The sequence below is a fragment of the Neopsephotus bourkii genome, unplaced genomic scaffold (genome assembly GCF_033783945.1).
Source record: "Neopsephotus bourkii isolate Nb327-2 ecotype Australia unplaced genomic scaffold, CSIRO-AGI_Nbou_v1 NB_318, whole genome shotgun sequence".
NCBI classification, from domain to species: Eukaryota; Metazoa; Chordata; class Aves; order Psittaciformes; family Psittacidae; genus Neopsephotus; species Neopsephotus bourkii.
In genome coordinates this window covers 4,751,393-4,772,311 of record NW_026900826.1, presented here as the reverse complement: position 1 = coordinate 4,772,311, position 20,919 = coordinate 4,751,393, and the positions used below count along the sequence as shown (strand labels likewise).

General features: G+C 42.5%; 1 protein-coding gene across 3 annotated transcripts in view; it reads left to right on the top strand.

Moving 5' to 3' along the window:
* Positions 1-17,452, top strand: part of RFX7 (regulatory factor X7) — a 56,587-nt gene extending 39,135 nt beyond the window's left edge. For all 3 annotated transcript variants that reach the window (XM_061347468.1, XM_061347467.1, XM_061347469.1), the window contains 5 exons: positions 4,600-4,720; positions 7,351-7,431; positions 8,105-8,312; positions 8,968-9,263; positions 10,215-17,452. In XM_061347468.1, the coding sequence (XP_061203452.1) occupies positions 4,600-4,720; positions 7,351-7,431; positions 8,105-8,312; positions 8,968-9,263; positions 10,215-13,526 (4,018 nt within the window). In that variant the 3' untranslated portion in view covers positions 13,527-17,452. The remainder of the gene's footprint in view (positions 1-4,599; positions 4,721-7,350; positions 7,432-8,104; positions 8,313-8,967; positions 9,264-10,214) is intronic.
* Positions 17,453-20,919: the final 3,467 nt, after the last annotated feature.

The window sequence follows — 20,919 nt, the reverse complement described above, 5'->3', positions numbered from 1 at the left end:
TAAGGGTGGTAAGCAAATATTCAGGAAAATATCAAATGTTTGGAATCTGTTCTCCTTTGAAAGCATCTGTTCTGTTTTTAAAATATTCCGTTTCTTTGAATATTTTCATGAGTTATTCTTGCACACCAAAGGAAAAGTAGTCTTGGAGTGGGAGGTGGGGAACAGACATAAATACATGAGAGTTAGTTTTGATAAGTCATTTTTCTTTGCCGAAGGGTGTTAAAACCTCTCAAAACTCACTCCTGTCATACTAACAAGTTAACGTTTCTTTCCTCTGTGTACCAAGATAGACATTTGCATGAGTTTACAGTGAGCAAGCTTATGCAGTCTGCACATATAAATCAATGTTACAAGGCTCCAGAAGAGTGATGCGTCCCACCAGCATCTCGATTCCTGCTCTAAATTTTGGTCAAAAGAAATCTTGCAAAGCTACTGGGCTTCTGCTTCACCTTTCATGTGTTCGAGTTCATTTCTTTTCAATGAAGAGGGAAGACAGAAGCTTGCAGTCCTCACAAATCCACCACTGGCAAGTGTTGATGGTGTTTCCAGCTCCTCCATGTTTCAGTATCCTCTTCTTGTTGCGCTTATTCCATAGAGCGACTCTTCTGTTTTCTTCCTCTTCTATTTGTGAATTCACATCTCTGACTGGATTATAGTGAATGGATTCCTCTCTCTTTGGAAGGGAATAAAATAAATGAAAAATGCAGCATACTACAAGACACTAGCACTTGGGAAGGTTGAGAGCTTGCAGCTGAATTTCAGAAAGGAGGTAGATGAGAGCTAGTTCACCTCTCTTGTTGGTGCTGTGAAGCTGCTTGTTTCTGTTGGCACATGCGGTTCTGCCAGCTTCTTCTGGGACTTACGTGGGATAGTCTGGAAAATACTATGGGAACTCAGGAGGAGCTGCCTAATGCTAGGTAGCCTGTAGAGAATGGATGTTGCCTCCCATCAGATACTTCCAGTGTTTTCTTTTAAATCAGTTTTATTTGGGTGTCTTCTCCCTGTTAGTAAACACCCTTCTGGAGGCGGCCAGGTGTAGATTTAGCTGAGTTTAGGGAATTAGGATTTTGAGTCTTAAGTGCAGTAGGCATGCAGATAAAAATCCCCATTTGCCCACAAAATGCTTTGTTGAGCCTTCAGTAAACACTTGGGTCCTCTTATCTTGCTTCAGCTGTGGTGATGCAAGGAAAGAAAGTCATTCATGTGTAAGTTTGATGCCCTGAAGATTCACTTGATATGCTCAATATAGATTATGAGGTCTTTGAGTCATCCTGTGGTCTTTCCTTTAGTCTGTAAATCATTAGTCCGTGCTTTTCTGGCTGCTGGGCCACTCTGATGCTAGATTATGTGTGCTAATTCTAAGAATGTAAACCAACAAGTTAGGAGAAGAATATTCAGAAACCAGCACAGAAGAGGGTGATAATGCAGGAATATCATGCCTGCTAAAAAAAATACACAAGATACTAGTCTTTAGATAGCACTTAATCAGTGTTTTCATGTAAAACTCCCCGATAGAAACAGGCTGGGACCTATTGTATTGTATATCCAGTCCTCTGTCATAACCAGCTACCTATATATTCCTTTCAAAAGCCAATCAAACTCCACTTAAAGCAGCTGTTTCCCACCTCTACTGCTGCTCTTGGGAGTCTGACCTGCACTTAAAATGGTTTTCAGACATCTGGTTTCCATCTTACCTGATTTTTTTGGGCTTATTTCTGTGCTAGAATTATCAGCTTAATGAGAGCCTACCTCTTCCTAAGGTTCTTTGCTCTAACACACTCTTAGAGACCAGTGTTTTTGATTGATTGGATAAGCCAAGATCTTTGCTTCATTTCATGCCAAGTTCTTCATCATTTGCTGCATAGCCTGATCGTCTTCACAGCCTCTTGGGTTAATTTGTATGGTGGGAGGTGTACTTCAGGTGTGCTCCTAGGGTCACCTGTGTCTTGAGTCTGTATAAGTTTAAGATCTTAGGGAAAAAAGTAGGGGCCTTTTCTTCTTATGATCATGATGTGGAGCTCTGTACAAAGGAATGTAAGCAACCGCGTGCCCATTGTCGTTCCTGTCTCTGCATAGACCTTCCCTCCCCCATCTGTTTCCCACCCACCCTTCAAATAAGCAAAACAGCTCCTGGGCTCAGTGAGTGCAAGTAGCAAAGAGAAGAGCTTCAGGGAAGAGGCTCCTGGTGCGTGTTGTCAAGTCAATGAGAGACCACAGATGGACATGAGGGGTTCTCGGCTGAGCCAGGAGGAGGAGGGGCCACATGGGATGATCTATCTGAAAAATGAAATTACATGATAATAGCTCAGAAATCACAAGCTTGCAGGAGCTGCCAGTATGGATTTGAGGGGACCATGTAACTGGATGCTTTGCTCCTAGCAAGCAAATGTCTTGAAACAGATGTGCTAGACTTGAGGAATGGATCTTTTTTCCCTTTTTCATTTATTTTCTCCTATGCAGGGAATAATTTTAACTTGGAAGTCAATAGTTTGGTAAGCCCCTAATGCTGTTGTTCTGCTGGGTTAGGTTTTCATTTTGCTTTGCTGACATTGTTGAGTTTCAAAGACATTGCTGACTGTTGCTGAGAAACTCAAAGAGCCCTCCTTTGCTTGCTAGTTGAGACTTAAAGTCCTGTAATCAGCATAAGTAAGCAGTAAAGAGCCACCTTCTAGGAATTTTCCGAGTGAAGTTATTGGGGCCTGGAAAGATGGAAGGGCCAAAAAGCAAATCTGCACAGATACCTGTCACCCATAAAGCAATGTCTGATTCCTAAGAGGGTGCAGTGAGGCAGAAGTATTCCTTTGTAGTAACTTCAAAGAGACATAGAATTCAGATTCTGTGACTGACCTGCATTGAGATGAAGTTGGGTAAAAACATTCTTCATGTCCCATATAGAGACTGGACAAATGGCTGACTGTGAACCAAGTTGTAGGCAACATCTTCTGGTTGGCACAGAGTGACCGTGTAGATGGGGAAGCGGGCGTGTGCAAACTGCAGGGAAATGTCATAACCAAAGAGCGTAAATATTGCTGTTTATCATCATCAAAAATCATTACATTTGTGATGGTGCTTTCCAAGTAGAGGATACTTTCATACTACCAAGGCAAAAGCAGCAGATACCTGCTCTTTAATAACTAGTATTTTGAAGGAGAAAATGTAGTGGAAGTATCTCCAGAAACATACTTCTTTCTGCAGAGGCATTCCAACTGGCCTACTTGGATGCAAATGCCATTGCTATTTGCTACCAGTTTTAAGAGGTGACACTGGGCATGAAGGACCTGCTTCAGGAGTGTTGCTGTGTCTGTGTGTGTGTGGTTTTCCGTGTATGTACCTGGTTAGAGTAGCAGGCAATGTGGTGTATGAAGTTATTACTGTTTTTCTGCTCTCCTGCTGATGCCCACACAGCCACCTTTTCAGAGGTGGTTGTGTTTTGTGTATTGCTGGTAGGACATTTCAGAGGAAGGGAGGTCATTGCTACCTTGTGCAGACTCTGTGACTGCAGGAAATCTGCATGAAAATGCTCTGGCAGTGTGTGTTTTGGGCCTTAGCACAGTAACATCTGTGAAATGCCACGAGGCTCTTGAACAAAAGGCAGTATGCATTCTCATCTTTGTGCAGCCTTAAGCGCTTCCTGCGTAGGTAAACCTGCCGGAACAGTTCCCAGGTTTCTGCTCTGGTTTCTCATGTTTGTGATTTTCCAGAGCATTCAGGTTTTGCAGTGAAATCAGTGATTCTTGTTCCTGCCTCAAGGGTATTTTTTATATAGAAGTTGAAACAAATTTTCCTGAGCTGTTTGTGAGAACTGAGGACAGGTAACAGTGCCCGTTTTACCAGGATAAGTAAACCTAAGAGAATAATCACCTTTTGTTGCTTTATTCCCCTGTACCAGCAGGTTGCGTGCTCAGTCACACAAAGATCTGCATTTGCAGAGGCAGTTGAAATCTGTTAATTTAGGATTGTTAACACAGAGATGTTTATAATTACGCAGCTCTCATAGTTCAGTGCTGGCTACAGTCATTAGAGGACTAGCTCCTTCAGTATGTGTTTGTTATACCTACAAAGGCAAAGCTGGTTCCCTGGAAAGGTGTGTTTTATTAAATGGAGTTCTGGTTAGCTCTGTTAAATTGAGGTTGTGTAGGCAGAATCTTTCTCTGGACGCTGACAAATCTCTTACTGCTTTTCAAACATTCCTGCAGGATTTCAGGCCTTACCACACTCAGGTATACTTCTGGCTAGAACAGTGTCTCTGCTTTTATTATGTCCTAAAATAAATGAATTGAAACGTATGATGTGCTTCAAACTAAGTTGTGGAGTAAATCTTAACTGTGCTCTAGATAATGCCACTAGTTGTTATGTCTCCACATGACTTGTCTTTGAACTCAGTAGAGAACAAGGCGAAAACTATAGTATTAATAGCTCTGTTTATACATTTTTAATGCATTCAATTCGTTGTGGATAGCTTCATTAATGTTAAATGTGGTTCTAAATATGGATGGTTAAAAGTGTTTTCTTTTGAAAACCTTTGATGGAGTCTAGCATGCAGGCTGGCCTCTTGTATTAACTTCGATTCCATTCACGCTTTCTTTCTCTTTGTTGCAGGAGCTATTGTGACAATCTTGGCTACCACCCATTAAGTGCTGCTGACTTTGGAAAGATCATGAAAAATGTCTTTCCAAATATGAAGGCCCGTCGTCTAGGCACAAGAGGCAAATCAAAATATCCTTTGCTAGAACACTTCTCAGTAACTTCTGCACTTGCCTGGCAAACATCTGTTGTTACGGCTTAACTACCAGCTAAATGTAGAAGTAATGTTAAACAAAAAATGCAGGCACTTTCCCAACGTTCTTTAAAAATCAGTAATTGCAGTAGTGTAAGGTTACAAGATACAACTTCAGAAACAAGTGCTTAAATTTAGCTTCTGACAAGTAGTTGTCACAGCAGTGAGGAATCGAAGAGGCTTTATCATTTAGTGCAAAGGGAAGTAATGGAATAAAGGAATGTGCCTTATGTATGTGCAGTGACTAATATTTTATTGGTAGTACAGCTCAGGTTTATCAGAACATTTGCTTTTCTATTATGCTTGTGCACACCAGTAATGTAAAAGTTAGTTGTAAAGCCAAAGTTCCTTCTTAATCTGTGCTACAGGTATTGCATTAAACTGCCTCTCAACCGTTAGTATTGCTTGGAAGAGAAGAGGGAACTGGGAAGTTGTCACAAAAGCTCACTTCGGACTGGAAGGCGCAGCCTGAGCCTTTTGCTGCTGTCAGGGAGGGAGACAACTCCCTCACTGCATGGTGCAGGCCTCCTGAGATAGGAATGGCAATTTAAAGCAAGAGCCTCTAGGAGGTGCTGCCTCTGTGTCTTGGCTGCAGAGTCTGTTCCCTGTGCCCAAAGTTGGAATTCACTTCCTTCCCTGTGTTAGAGAAATAGTCCATCCCAAAGGGCATGCAAAACCACTACCCCACTTAACGGTAACGGTAACTTAATACAAACCTTAAAATACTTAAAAAACTGATGTTGTCATCGTGTAACTAGACATAATTGTTACAAGCAGAACTACACACAGTTAGGTCTTGGGACAGATTAATTTAGCAGTTAATAGGCAGCCAGTGTGAAGAATTCAGTGCAAATGCTGTGCAAAAGAGTCTGCTCATACCACTGGTGCTTCTGCTGCTTTAGTGTAGGGCAGAAAGCTCTTGATATGTAAAAAATGCAATAATCAAGTCTAAAGGAAGCTACAAGGTTATGAATTTCTCAGCCTTTTCTGAGACTGAACTGCAGTTTATCTCGTCTTTATCATGCTGAGGTGTTCCATTAAAAACAAAAAACTGCAGTGATTTTCAAAGTAAGTAGGTTTTTCATCAAGAATTTTGTCTTTTCCAAATTGAGTATTACACCTTCCCTTAAGAATCGATAGAAACCATCATGATGATGTCTGCTGCACCCCCCAGGATCCACCCTTGCTCTGTTCTGATGTGCTGGGTAGACTGAGTAACTGCAGTGAGCGAGAGAAGGAGACTGTTAAAAAGCCAAAAGGCATCAAGGTAGCTTGTAGGCTCTAATTAGAAACCACTCAGAACAACTAGCAGTAATGATGCGGACATGCTATAATACCAGCCTTTGCCAAGGTCTCACTTGAAGCATGCACTTAGGGAATTAAATGTTAGCAGGTAGCCCAGAACTGTTTATCTTCCCTAGAGGAGAAAAAGTCTCCCATGTAATAGTCAATGAAGAAACTGTGTCAGTTAAATTGTTTCATAAAATACAGTGTTGGATTATCTAGCAGTGGAGTTCAAAAGTTAGTAGTGATGTTCTGCATCGAACTAAAGAAGTTTTAAGGAGGAAATCAAATGCTGTAATTGTAGCTTGACCCAGGGTATCTCTTTCAGATCTATTTCATAAGTTTCTAATTCGGAATGATTTAAATGGGACCCTAGCTCACATTTACCATAGTATCTAGCCTCCTTACATTTATTTAACTGTAATTAAGCTTAATCCAGCTTAATGCAAGTTTCATAATGTAAGAAAGAGAAATATAGACGTATTTACAGATTATGAAAAATGAGTCTGGAGAGGATTTGTGTGTATGGGGACTCCCAGCGTAATGCTGGGGAGAGGAAAAAAGGCTGATTTGATTTTTAGACCTAGAAACAAGTGAGTAAGAGTAATGGAGGGAATACATTTTTGTCTACTGATTTGATGACATCAGCGTAAGAACAAATCTGGGTCTTTGTATCCGTATTTTTACAGAAGAAGTATCATGGGTGGGGACAGAGCAATAAAAATGATGTGAGATCTTGGGAAGAAGTGTCCTCCTCAGTCACTTTATCTTGTTTTGAAGAACTTCTGTAGTTTATTGAAGTCTCTTAGGAGAAGGAATTGTCAGAAAACTCATCAAAAAGCCAAAAAAGAACAACTCAAAATAAAACTTAAGCTTGGGAGCACATTTTTAATAGTGATTAACTTCTGGAAGTGCATTCTCCATCTTGTTTTAGGCTTGGTTTATGAAGGGTATATACTCCGAATTCATGTTCATGATTTAAATATTGAGTAGCTGATTGAAACTATTTGGTGTGGTTTAGTGGTTCTCTTAAGTTATCAAATTCTGTTCATCTCACCCAGCATCACTTGCTCCTCTGTGTAGATGGAGAAACCCAAGGACATGCCCAAGAATGCAGCCATTTACAGGCTTCTGGTTCTGGTTGGCTGAGACTGTTAGTGACAGTAATTGTTAGATCTGTTGATGAGATTGCTTGTAAAGCTTATGAGGGGTATCAGGAATTGCTGCCCTTCCCTCTTACCCCCAAACTAACAAGCGGACTATTTAGACCTTAATTCTTGTTCACATATTGCTACAGTGGACTGAGGAAGAAGGCTTTTGTGCATATGCCAACACTGCCCAACCTTGACTTTCACAAAACTGGAGATGGGGTATGACACATACTTGCTTATTTATATGTATTTTTGCCCGTTAACATTTATTATGTTGTTTTTCCATCTGACAGCTTCAAAGCAAAGTGAAGAGCTCTGTAGTTCTTTAAGATTTTTCTTTATGATACTGCTATTCTGAATCATTGTTTGATGTTTTTATTTACGTTCAGAATGAATTGCAGTGCTATTAAACTAATTTAGGAGGTGAAGCAGACTGTCCCTGTGTTGCCACCCACAAGCTGTATCTTTCTAACTCTGTTTCTGTTTTAGCTATGGTTTTACCATATATTAAAAAAAACCACCCAAAACCAGCAAGTCAGTGGAAGGGAAGAGGAACCACAGTGAAAGAAGGAGTTCCTGGGTAGTGGTGCCTGCTGAGTTGATAAGATTCTGGCTGCAGGAAGCATCAGTTAGTGATGGTCCAGATATTAGGAGTCTGCTGTTTTCTTCCAGACATGTTAGCTCTATATAATGCCTTCAGAAACCAGCAGCAGATTAATGTTAAGGCATTTCATTTTGAATTATATTGATGTTATGATTTTATTTTGCTGATTTCATGAAACACTATGAACATACTTCTTGCGTGTTTCTGATCATCATTTGCACTCTTATTTTGGTTTTCATGACTTAATGACCCTTAATAATTAAAGTAACCTTTCCTCCTTTGTTGTAGTTGGATGGGGCAGAGCCATCTGGGCAGCTACAAAGTGCTGATGAGGAAGTCGTTTCTGCGGCCTGCCGGCTTGTTTGCGAATGGGCCCAGAAAGTGCTGAGCCAGCCTTTTGATACAGTCCTGGAACTGGCTCGTTTCCTGGTGAAAAGTCACTATATCGGTACCAAGTCAATGGCAGCTTTAACAGTAATGGCAGGAGCACCAGCAGGTAATGTCCCAAGACAAGAGGGACTTGCTTTGAGGGACCTCGTTGCAACCCCCTACCATAGGCAGGGACACCTCCCACTTGATCAGGTTGCTCAAGGCCCTTTCCAGCCTGGCCTTTAATGTGATCCATTTAGTGTGGTCTGTTCTCATATGAAATGCATTGTGTTTAATGCTTTGGCCATTAGATAATATCAGCTGCTCAGAGCTGCGCCTCCGTGATACAGACCCGCAGGTTTCTGGAAAGATTCTCTGTTTTTAAAGCTGCCTTAGACATTGGTAACAAAACAAAAACACGGTAGGTGATGAATGTTAAAGGTTCATGTAAAATACATCCGCTGCCCTCTACTGTCAGTTGAACGAAATGCATCGGGTTTTAGTTTTGCTAACACAGAAGTTGCGATTTAGGATTACTGGAAATAAGGTGCCAGAACATAGTGTTTTAGCAGCATGTCTCACAGACAGAGGTTGTGCCACAAATGTGGAAATAACCTGAAACACTGAGTAGATTTGAGGCTGAAGTGCATGGGAACGCCTCATGGGTATTCCCAGAATGGTTGTGGAGATGCCTGCCTTGTGTTCTGTGTGGTTAGACACAGAAATGGCACTGCAGCAGACAGGGCATGTGTGATTATAATTCATTCTTATTTTCTATTCAGGAATAAAAGGGATCCCCCAGCCCTCAGCTTTTATACCTACTGCTGAAAGTAATTCCTTTCAACCGCAAGTGAAAACTCTGCCATCTCCTGTTGATGCCAAGCAGCAGCTGCAGCGTAAGATCCAGAAGAAGCAGCAAGAACAGAAACTGCAGTCTCCTTTGCCAGGAGAGTCTCCAGCAAAGAAAACAGAAGGCAGCGCAACCAACGGCGTGACCAGTATATCTAATGGAAGTCCTGCAATTCTGTCTCCTCCGCCTATTGGCATTGTTGTGGCAGCTGTCCCCAGCCCAATACCGGTAACGTTCTCCAGCAGTCCTGTAGAGAAACCACCTTACGAAAGGGTTGTAAATCACCAGTAACTGAGCAGGGGTGTCAGTGGGATATAAGAACCAATTCCATTCAGAGGCTTGGGTCCATTGATGCTTCTCGTGTCCCAGTGACTGTGTTATGCCACATGAGTTACAGGATTGATATGGAGGCAACAGAATTCTGATCACATAGCATAGGCCAAGTTCATCTTTGAAGTCATTGGCAGTGGGATTTCTGCTAGCAATAGTTAAGGTTATATGTGGGAATAATTGCCCTTGAGATAAAGTTTAACCAGATGAGAGAGCTGACACTAGACGTGTGGGTCACTGAGCCTCACTGTGGAATCTAGATTGCCTTCTGTGGGCTCAGTGCATGTGTTGACAGCAGCAGTTTTACTTTTGCATGAATATCTGCAGTATGGAGCATCTTTGTCGTTCAGCCATACAAAACTGGGCTGGCAGCAGTGGGAAAGGTTATTTGGATATTAAGTTGTTAGCTCTATTGTAGATTTCAGTAGGTAAGCCAATTTTTCTGCCCCATAATAGGTTTGTATTTAACCCGTTCTTGAAACCCTAACAATGAGCAGTGTTTTGAACACATCCTCTCTTCTTTAACCTTTCTACGTCTGTCTTTTTGTTCCTTGTGGTGAAGGATTGTATGAGAATGACCCTTTCATTAGCAGAAGAGCAGACTAGTGTGTAGACCAGTGCCTCATGCATTACAAACTGAAGCCATGTATCTGTCTACTCATCTTTAAGCAGACAAATAGAAATTGTCTTGTATATAATTGAAGAGCTTGTTTTGTTTCAGAGTGACATTTACTAGCTTTTGTGTATTGAGCTGTGTTGTCCTTCACCTTTGAAAGCTTGGGGGTGAGGTGGTCCGTGGGCTTTGGGGACTTCCTTACTTCATTGCCACACTTGCTTCTCTCTGTACAGGTGCCAAGGACCAGGCAGTTGGTGACGTCCCCAAGCCCTATGGGATCGTCTGATAGCAAGGTCCTGCCGCTCAACGTTCAGGTGGTCACTCAGCACATGCAATCAGTCAAGCAGCCACCAAAGACTCCCCAGAACGTTCCCGCCAGCCCAGTTGGTGACCGCTCTGCCCGGCATCGCTACCCACAGATCTTACCGAAACCAGCAAACACCAGTGCTCTCACCATCCGCTCTCCCACAACGGTGCTCTTCACCAGTAGCCCAATCAAGACTGTTGTGCCAGCTCCACATGTGAATTCCTTAAATGTGGTAAAAATGACAGCAATATCTCTTGCCCCAAGCAGCAGTAGTGTGCCCGTCAAACAGACGCCTTCAGGTAGCAGTAATGCAGGAGCAGCAGAAGAAGGGAGGACTGGTCCACAGATCAAAAACGGATCTGTTGTTTCACTTCAGTCTCCAGGATCCAAGCCTAGCACTGTCGCAGCTGCACCTGCGGTCAAGGTCAAAATGGAACCTGAAGCATTGCTGGATGAGAACTCGGTACAGGGCCAAGAGAGCTCTGGTGTGTCTAAATCCGTAAAGGCAACCCCTGACCTGCCTCCTGCTCAACTAATCAATTTTGAGGTTGCAACCTTGAAGGTTTCAGTTGATGATGTTGTGGAGACAAAACCAGATAAGGGCTGTGATCAGGGAGCTGAAGAAGCAGGGACCAAATATAAAACACAGTCTGATGAGATCACACCAGTTTCTTCAGCAGGCAATAATCAAAGCACTATAAAGGTCTCGGTTGCCAGTCAGAACATGTCCAGCACCAGCATCGGTTCACCTCCTACTGGTGAGTCTACGATTAAAGACAAAACATGCACTAAAAGTCCAAGAAAGCGACAACCTTGTACGCTTCAGGATTCCCAGGTACCACCTGTAAAGAAACCACTGGTGGAGCAGCTTTCAGCTGGTGAAGCTGTGGAGAGTCAAAAAGCAAACAGTGTTAAGAAGTCTCCGAAGGCTGGATCATTAGCCAGCAGTGACAATACAGCAACACTTGCTCAAGTTCCCAGCAGCATAACTGTGAAGGTACCTGTACCTTCTGCTGCTGCCAACTTAGCAACAGACTTTTCTTTGAGCACCAATTTAAATACCAGTGATTCTGCTTTAGTACAGCAGCTTGCATCAGCATCATCTCCAGATATAAAAGTAAAATTGGAAGGAAACTTATTTATCATAGAAAATGATTCAAAATCTGATGGCAGCTTTAACCCAAATACGTGGCACCATATCACCAAAACCTCCGACTTTGCATCTGTGAATTGTGAACAGCAGCAAGACATCAGTGTTATGACCATTGCAGGGCACTCTGGCTCTAGTGACTTACAGGAATCGGCATGGGAGCCAGTGGACTGTGAAGGAATGCAGCAGGATGTGTACAACCAGCAGTTACAGAGCCAGATTCAGGACTCCTCCTTGGGTCAAATACAAGCACAGCCTTCAAATCAGTTACCTCTGCAGTCGGAGCTGAAAGAGTTTGAGCATACAGTCCCGCAGTCAAACGACAACTTCTTCTCATTCGATGATGACCTTACCCAGGACAGCATTGTGGAGGAGCTGGTGCTCATGGAGGAGCAGATGTCCATGAATAACTCCCATCCTTATGGTGGCTGTCTAGGAATGGCGCTTCAGAGTCAGACTGCCGCTCAAGGAGCTCCTGTGTCATCTCATCCAAGCAGCACGCACTTCTACCATTCGATCCATAACAACAGCACTCCCATTCACACTCCTACCCCCACGCCGACCCCGACTCCCACCCCGACCCCGACTCCAACACCCACCTCCGAAATGATCGCTGGGTCTCAGAACATGTCCCGAGAGAGCCCCTGTTCGAGGCTGGCTCAGACGACTCCTGTAGACAGTGCTCTAGGAAGCAGCCGGCATACGCCCATCGGCACGCCGCATTCCAACTGCAGCAGCAGCGTTCCTCCAAGTCCTGTGGAATGCAGAAACCCGTTTGCATTTACTCCCATCAGCTCCAGCATGGCTTACCACGATGCCAGCATTATATCAAGTAGCCCTGTGAAGCCAATGCAGCGGCCTATGGCTACCCATCCTGACAAAACCAAGCTTGAGTGGATGAATAATGGCTACAGTGGCGTTAGCAACTCGTCGGTTGCAAACCACGGCATCCTTACGAGCTATCAGGAGCTGGTGGAAGATCGCTTCAGGAAACCTCACGCTTTTGCTGTTCCTGGCCAGTCATACCAGTCCCAGCCGCGCCACCACGATCCTCACTTTGGTCGGGTGACTCCTGTTTCCCCTGTGCAGCACCAGGCAGCTCCTGTCAGCAGCACCACCAAGCAAGAGGGCTTTGCTGTTCCTGCTCCTTTGGACAACAAAGGAACCGGTTCCTCTCTCAACAACAGTCTGAGATGCCGGAGCGTGAGCCCTGCTGTCCATCGCCAGCGGAATCTCAGTGGAAGCACTGTTTACCCTGTTTCAAATATACCACGCTCTAACCCGACACCTTTTGGAAGTCCAGTGACTCCTGAAGTTCACAATGTATTTGCTAATATCCATGCAGACACCAGTGCCAATAACATAGCGCAGAGAAGCCAGTCAGTCCCTTTGACTGTGATGATGCAGACGGCCTTCCCGTCTCTCCAGAAACAAACAAACACTAAGAAAATAACCAATGTGTTGTTAAACAAACTTGATTCTGACAGTGATGATGCAGTGAGAGGTTTGGGAATGAACAACATGCCCTCAAATTACACGGCCAGGATGAATCTCACTCAGATTTTAGAGACATCCGCCGCTTTCCCTAGTGCCAACCCACAAAATATGATCAGTTCCAGCACTTCGGTTTATGAATTCCAAACACCAAATTACCTCACAAAAAACAGCAGCACCGATCAGATCAGTTTTTCTTCCGGAGATAACCAAGCACAATCAGACATCGGAGAGCAGCAGTTAGATTTTAGCAGCGCTGTAAAAGACATTTTAGGGGAGGACAGTCTGCCAACAAACCAGCAGCTGGTGAATCAGGTGGCATCAGATCTCAATAACGTTGCATCTGTCTTTTCCAGCGACATCAGGTTGTCTTCCGAGCTCTCAGGCAGCATTAACGATCTGAATACTTTAGACACAAATCTACTGTTTGATCCAGGTCGTCAGCAGGGACAAGACGATGATGCTACACTGGAGGAATTAAAAAATGACCCCTTGTTTCAACAAATCTGCAATGAATCCATTAACTCAATGACTGCATCAGGTTTTGAGTGGATGGAGAGCAAGGATCACCCTGCTGTTGAAATGTTGGGTTAATCTTGTTTTATAGTATGTATGTAGCACACTGTATCTAAGAGACAGACGTATTGTATTTGTCTTAATGGAAGTGCCTCCCGCAGCAGAAACACTTGCTATGTATTGTGGCATTTTTAAACAAGTTTGCTGTACCTGTTGCTCATTCTTCAGCAGGGAGAAGGCAGTCTTACCAATTTTAAACCAATCTCTGAAGGTGATGGGCTGTCAAGGAGCCAGTGTTAAAATTGGAGTTTTATAGTGTTTCCCGTTCAACATTTCTCACTGTAGCAAATAAAGAAGTAGTTGATGGCCAGCCAGCAGTGGCAGCTGTGGTTGAGGCTTTGGGAAGGTTGGAAGTCAATAGGCTTGCCAGACTTTGCGTTGCTTCTTACTTCTGAGTAGATGATCCTTACTGACCGTTGTCTTTCAGGTTTGAAATGCAGTGTGCCTGCAGATAGGTGCAGGGCGTGGGTACAAGTGAGCTGGGTGACTGACATGCAGGTGCCTGATCATCGTGTAGCTGTCTTGAGCACTGCTCAGCGGTGAACTGTGGGCAATCTCTGCAGCACTGGTGCCATCGGCATCGCTGGTAAAACACAGAGATAGGAGAAACTAACAGGAACGATCAAGGAAAAAGAAAGATGCACTAAATTTTTTTATTTAAGAGAAATAAATCTATGTCGTTATTTTATCCATTAATATTCATGACATACTTGATATTTGAGTTCTCGCTTCAGTGTTTTTATATTAGGTAAAATTAATGAGAAAAGATTTTGAGCACTGAGATTTAATCTAGGTATAAGACCCTATTTTAAAGCGGTAGGTTCTGTTTAACTATTTATCAATGCTAGGGAAGGAACGTGATACTTTCCCTCGTTTTTTAAAGAAGAAGAGCTGCTGGAGCTCATTAAAATACTATTTTAAAAGATGTGTTTGTTAAGTTTGCTCTTTCCTAACCTAGTGGAGGCTGTAGGGAGCTGGTCTTGTCTCTGTGTTTCGGTAGGTTGAGCCTTTCTGCTTTTCTTGCTCTTTTTTTTTCTTTTTAAAACAAAAGATAATTAAAATATTAGAAAATGTGGTTGATCTAAAACTATTTCATACAGAGCCATAATACTGCCAGGCACTTTACAGACACACAGTAAGAAGTGATCTTGCTTTTAAAAGTACTGGTTTAGGAGCCTGGGTTCCGTTTTCAGAAATGATTTGACAGGACTGGTGGATCTGATTTTTGCTTGGAAGTTGTTTACAGGTCCTTCGCTGACCCTCTGGAGAATGAGATTTAGGCTTCAGATGGACTCCTTCACCTGAACCAAACAAAAGAGCTTTTGTTTTTCCAGCATGGCATGGGTCTCTGTAATGGTCAAAAGAGACAGGTACTTAACTGGCCACGGCCCTGATGCTAGGAGGAGGAATTGCAGAAGCAAGCTTTTACAAAAGAGATGGTTCTTGTAAGGGGTGCCATGCCTTGAGCTTAGAATAAAACTGATTTTCTCTCCTGTGAACTAACACGTTAAACAGAAAGCAGAGCAGAAACATTTTCCTCTTTTGCATCACTTCTTTGACTAAGTGATCATGGATTTATGAAGGGGGAGGCACTATGAGCCCCCCGGATTTATTTAAGGGGAAGATGCTCAGATTTTTCAGGTGATCAGTGTTTTTTGAAGTGTCCTGGTGGTTTTCTGTTTCTTAACTTTTTGCTGATGACTTGAGTACTGGTCCATTTTTTGGCGGTGCTGATTCAACTTGTGCAGCTGCACTGGCACTTGAGGTGCTGGTGTACCATGGCTTCTCTTGCTCTTGCCTCAATTCATCACCAGTCTATGGCCTCTTCTGCAGGGACAAACAGTTGTGCCAAGCTGTAGCACCTTATGGGGCCTGATTTCACTGTGCTTGCATCTCAAGTTTTGCCACTTTGTCAAGAACAAACTTGGAGAGTTCAGTTCTCTCCTTGAAGCATGTGGATGTGTGATAGTGGGGTTTGCTTTGTATAAGACCAAGTTTTAAGTTTTGTTAAGGAAATGGGGCAGAGACTAAAACCTGCATGGTACCCTTCTGCTTGTTACCTTGCCAGGTGTCTGCCAGTAAGGCTTGAGCCATTTTTCTTGGAGACTAAAGTTGCTGAAGGCAGGGCTTGAGTTCTGAACCTGCCCGTGGCCTTTTGCCAGAGATGTGCTGAACATCCTCTTACCTTTGCTTGCTTCGGGTTGTTTTCCCTGACCCTGTGGGAAGTGCCAGCACTACTGTGAATAGGCAAACCTACCTTCCGATGGAGAGCGGCGCGAGAGGCCACGAGTGCCGGTGCTGCAGCAACTCATGTGTCTGCATGAGCTGTTGGGCTGGCCTCGCCTCCGGGTCGCTGACACCGAGACTGAGGTGGGCTTGGGGGGCACCAGTTTTTGCCCGGCTCTGCTGTAGTGTTTTAAGAGCCTTTCTCAGAGCAGCAAGAGCAGATTTAAAGCTGATGCGGTCACATTATGCAGCCTTCACCAAAGGTTTTTTAAAGTGCGTTTGAAATTATTGTTAAGTACAAGCATTACATTGGGCCTAACGTGATTTAATTAGAGGAAATACTCTATAATCAGTGGATTTGAAGCAAAGATATGTTTAATTTAAGAGGTGTTCCATTTGAACAAGGATTGTTTCAAGTAAAATCCAAGGCACAGCTTTGTACATCGGTGTGTATTATTTTAGAGGTGTTTGTGTTGGTGTTACAATTGATGATGTTAGGTCCCTGTACTTAGTGCTAGTTAGTTCTTTACAATACATTGAGACAGAGCACTACTGCACACCAAAGTATGCAATACCCAAAGGAAAAATCTGTGATTCTAACAAATGGAAGCCTGTCTTGTCAGATACTCCAAAACTAAGAATTTGAGACAGTTCTGACCCCTTGTTTACATTATTGGCTTCCTACTAACATGAGAAATGAATTCTTTTGATAGGAGGTTTTGCTAAAGTATAAAAACCCTAGTGAATTTGTACCCTGTGTACAGTATTGCAGCAAACACTTTAAATTGGGTTGGTTGGTTAGTCCAGCAAACTTTCTGGGTTCATATATTGCACTAAAACTCTGTTGAACCTGTGGCAGGCACATTCCTTAGGATAAATGCAACAAATACGGCCCACAGATTAAAGTAAAAAAAAAAGGCAAAACAGAAAAAAAAGTTTTTAATGTGTTTCATTATTAAAAGGCAAAATGTCATTAAAAGTGACAGGTGAAATTGTCTTATGTAGCAATGTGCATTGATCTCAATGAGATATTTCTATTATTCTCTTACATGAGAATATTACAGCAGGAAAAATTAAGTTTAGTTTGCTTCACCATGTTAATACATGATCACAAAACGTGCATGAGTGTTAATGACTTAATCTTGTACAGTACTAGATATATTCCTGTAACCACTTTTATTTTTGTTATTCTTTTGCTGTATTGAACTGGTTCAGTGTTAACCAGGTGAGCATAGTTATTCACAAGTTATTTACTTTTTTATGTTAACTAATTCAGCTTAGTTCTTGTTGAATATGTTCCTTTCTTGGATTATTTTTTATTGTTCTGGTGTTGAAAAAACATTTTGCATCATTTTATCATGATAAGAATTCATGAAGTAAATAATTTGCAAATAATTGCAATAAGCACTGACTTCTGAACTGAAAAGAAGGAAAGCGTTTCTTGTGCAGTGCATCTGAGGTTCATATAATAGTCTTGTACTATACTGTGCTTTATTTACTGCACCGTAAGGAAACTAAAATCCCTGTTCCACGTTTTCATTTAGTGCAGGAAATCCAGTTTCTCCCCTCTTCCCCAGTGTTTTATTGTCTGTTGTACTGCTGAAACTACAGTAGTTGAATATTGCAGTAGCATTTCAGTTATTTTTTTTATTGAAAGTGCTCAAAAATTGTTTTTTAAATGTTTTCAAAAACAATAAAAACATTTTATATTAAAATGACTTTGGAGTTTTTTCTTTACATGGAAAGCATGCATTAAGGTTGCCCTAAAATACATGGCTTTGTAGTTTGTGTTGAAGACGGATCATAGCTGCCCAGTTGTACCCACTTGAACTGCAGTTGCTGAGCCCAGTTGTACACTTCAAGCTGTGCACGAAGGTGAACCTTCCTAGCTGGGGTGCTGTGGTCAATCTGGGCTCTCAGAGTAATCTCTTAAGAGTTGGTGCTAATGGGTTTCTGACCAATTACTTCACATTCCTTTTCTGTAGGTAGCCCTTTTAAGTGGTAAGTGCTTCTGTGGTGATACCGTTACACTTGAGGGATAAAAAGCTGCAGCTTACAGCTGAACCTGAACTGACAGCTCAAATTTGCCATCAAACATTAAAATAGCATTTTGGCACAGGCTGTGCTTCAGAACGTGGTGGTGAAATTTGTGCAGGTCAGAACTGCCATCACGTGCAGCTCCTCTGTGCTGCGGACAGCCTGGTGGCTGCTGGTCAGAGCGTTCATTTCATGTCTGGGTGATGGCTCCTGCTGCTGTGGTACAGCCATACACAGTGGTGATGCATGGCTGGGTTTGCTTTTCAATTCTTGTAGAGCCCTCTTACAAGATAGTATTACAGTGCAGCTTGACTTGCTGCCATAAAGGGGAGCATACACTGTCCTGGTCTATGGAGTCCTTTATTTGGGTTGTAAAATCGTACATAAACCAAGCAGTGTTCCCAGCTATGTGACCACAATGGAAACGGAAATTGGCTGTGAGAAAATAAGGGTGAGGATAAATATTCAGGTTTTCATGCCAGAAAGATAGCACTGGTTGTTAACAGACTCCATCCTAAACTCCAGAGTGCCAAGATGGGCTGGCAGGTGGCAAGATTTGATGGTGGCACAAAATCACTTAGGTTTGTCAAGAAAGAAAAAGAATCATCAGGGAGACTTAAAGGAGTCAACGTGAATGAAAGAGCATCCGAAAGATCATTTTTAACATGAGGTTGGAGGGGATGCAATTAATGTATCTTGTTGGATCCTAAATTAACATGCTCTAAAAGGAGTTCTAACAATTCATGAACGTGCTTTCTCCATGTTCCGCGGTCATAAAAAACCACTGAAATTGCTAAGGAATGAGATGCAATGTAATGCAGGAGATATAAAAGGCTATTTTAGAAATTGGTAGTTCATGTGAGGTAATGATGTATTTTAATCAGAACATCTCGGCTGCAGACCAGAAAGATTTGCTTTTAATAAAAAGGGTCTTAAGAGCAAGCAAATCTGTAGCTGTGAATGGAAATGGCCCAACAGCAAAAACTTAGGAAGGTGGAAATGTTAGAACTAAACACAAAATCACAATTACTTTGAAATATTGAAGTCAGGAGCTTTCAAAGTGAGCAGATATTTATATGTCTAATAAAGACCTCCAGAGTAAAATCTGAACAACTGCTTAGAAGTACTTTTTCATCTCCAGAAATACAAATCCGTGTGTGTGAATGCAGCCGGTATTCTGGTAAATAGAACTCCTCCTCTAGGGTCTTAAGGACTGGTTCATGCAGTCTTTACAGTGTCTGTGGCACTTGATGCCACCGTCTTCTCCAGACAAAGATGCCCTGCATTATTAGGTGGTCATAGAATAAATTGCTGCTGTGAATGCTGCTCTCCTAGACCCAGGAGGCAGGAGGAGCTCAATCTGAACTCAGTGCTCAGCTCAGAGCACTACCCTGGGGTGGGGTATTGCCCAGTTGACCTCTGGAGCCTCCTGAGAACCTCACTTTGTCGGCATGTGTATTAAGGCAGGAGGGTCGAGTAAACCCAGCTGGATCTGACTGTGCAGCATGGCTGCTCTCACTCTGGTAAAGTTAAAGCATAATATTTGATGATCATCACATTCATTAGCAAACTTTAATTATCTAGGCTGCCTCTGTTGTGTAAGTCAGAGATAACCAGCCTTGCTGCCTTCCACCCCCTCTTACAAATGGCAAGTGTAAAGAGTGGATAAGGGAAAAAGCACTAGAAAAATACACTCTGGAAGACAACTCCAAACCTAAGAAATGAGCAGTGACCTTACTGTACACTTCAGGTGTTCCTGAGAAATGCATGTAAGGGAGTGCAATAAAACCTAGAAACTTAGCATTCCTAATAGTTACCTGTATTCACCCAGACCAGAAGAGCATTACACATTGAGGAGTTAGTGATCCACGTAACAGTTAACTATTAACCTAAATATGCCCAGGCCTGTGCATATGTGCTGCCTGCAGGGTAAACTTGGCCAGGTGACCACAGGAGAGGAGCCTGCAGGCAGCTCCCACCAGTGCTGGTGATTACACCATCTGTGTGTCCTCACCTTTGAAAGTCAGCGAGATGTTCTCATGTGAACATCCCTTCTGCCCGACAGAGGAAATGGTAAACAGAGTTGTTTGCTTGTAAGAAAATCCTAGAGTAGCTCAAGTGATCAAAATGGGGTGACCCTTCCACAGGCAAGATCTGCATGTGGATCAGAGGCCTGTTCAGTGCTGCATAGCTCAGGGATCTGAAGGCATTTAAGGCTAATTTATACTGCCCTCTCTGTGCTTACAGTGCTTGCTCTAGCACAAATGGCATTTTAAGCAATACTTCACAGAATCTAAGTGCCTTTGTTACTGTTATCATAAGAAACCAGCACCTCCTAGAGCATAATTAACATTACCTAATGAAATTGCACATGTTCTAGTCTTTTGCTTTTCCTGCTCAACTTGTTAAAAATACAAAATGGGCTAAAATATAAACTAAGCAATTAAGACAAAAGTGAAATGAGGACATGGAGATACTCATATCATAAAAAAAACATACAGTGCTAAAACGACAGCAGTTTCATTCTGCAGATTGCAGTGTTTAAATATCCAAAATGAAAGACCACCTTGATATAATGTAGAATATATAAACAAGTGATTATATTTCCTGATGGGTCACAGTGTTTCTGCTATCTGATTTGAATCCGTAGGAGATGCCCTACTAGTGATGTAAATACTCAGATGTGTTGCCTTGGAACATTTGCATGTCTATTCTCCTATGGCTTTGTCGTGCCTCCTCCTGAGTCTGTTCTTCCTGGGCCTGCCTACCCGTTTTCTATATCTGGTAATGCCTCAGCTCTGAAATCATCAAAAAGGTCCATTTTTATCCCTGTGTCTCATCTTTCTTCTGTTGTCAGCTTCCTTTTACATAAACTGCTTTTATGTGGATCATAAATTGTGTATCATTGGAGCTTTGCCTGTTCAATACTTCCTAATTAGATGATGCCCGTTAGAATAAAATTGTGAGTGGATCTCAAGCTGCTGTTTCAAATATTGTGAGCCTTCGTGTATCTTAAAGGCAGGAAAAAAGATGTGTAGGAAACTGAAAATAGATTTCCATGTGTTCAGGAGCCGATAGCCTTGTATCCAGTTACTAGCTTGTTGTTAGTGGGTTTTTGTGAAGACTAAATTGAACAAGGTCTTACCTG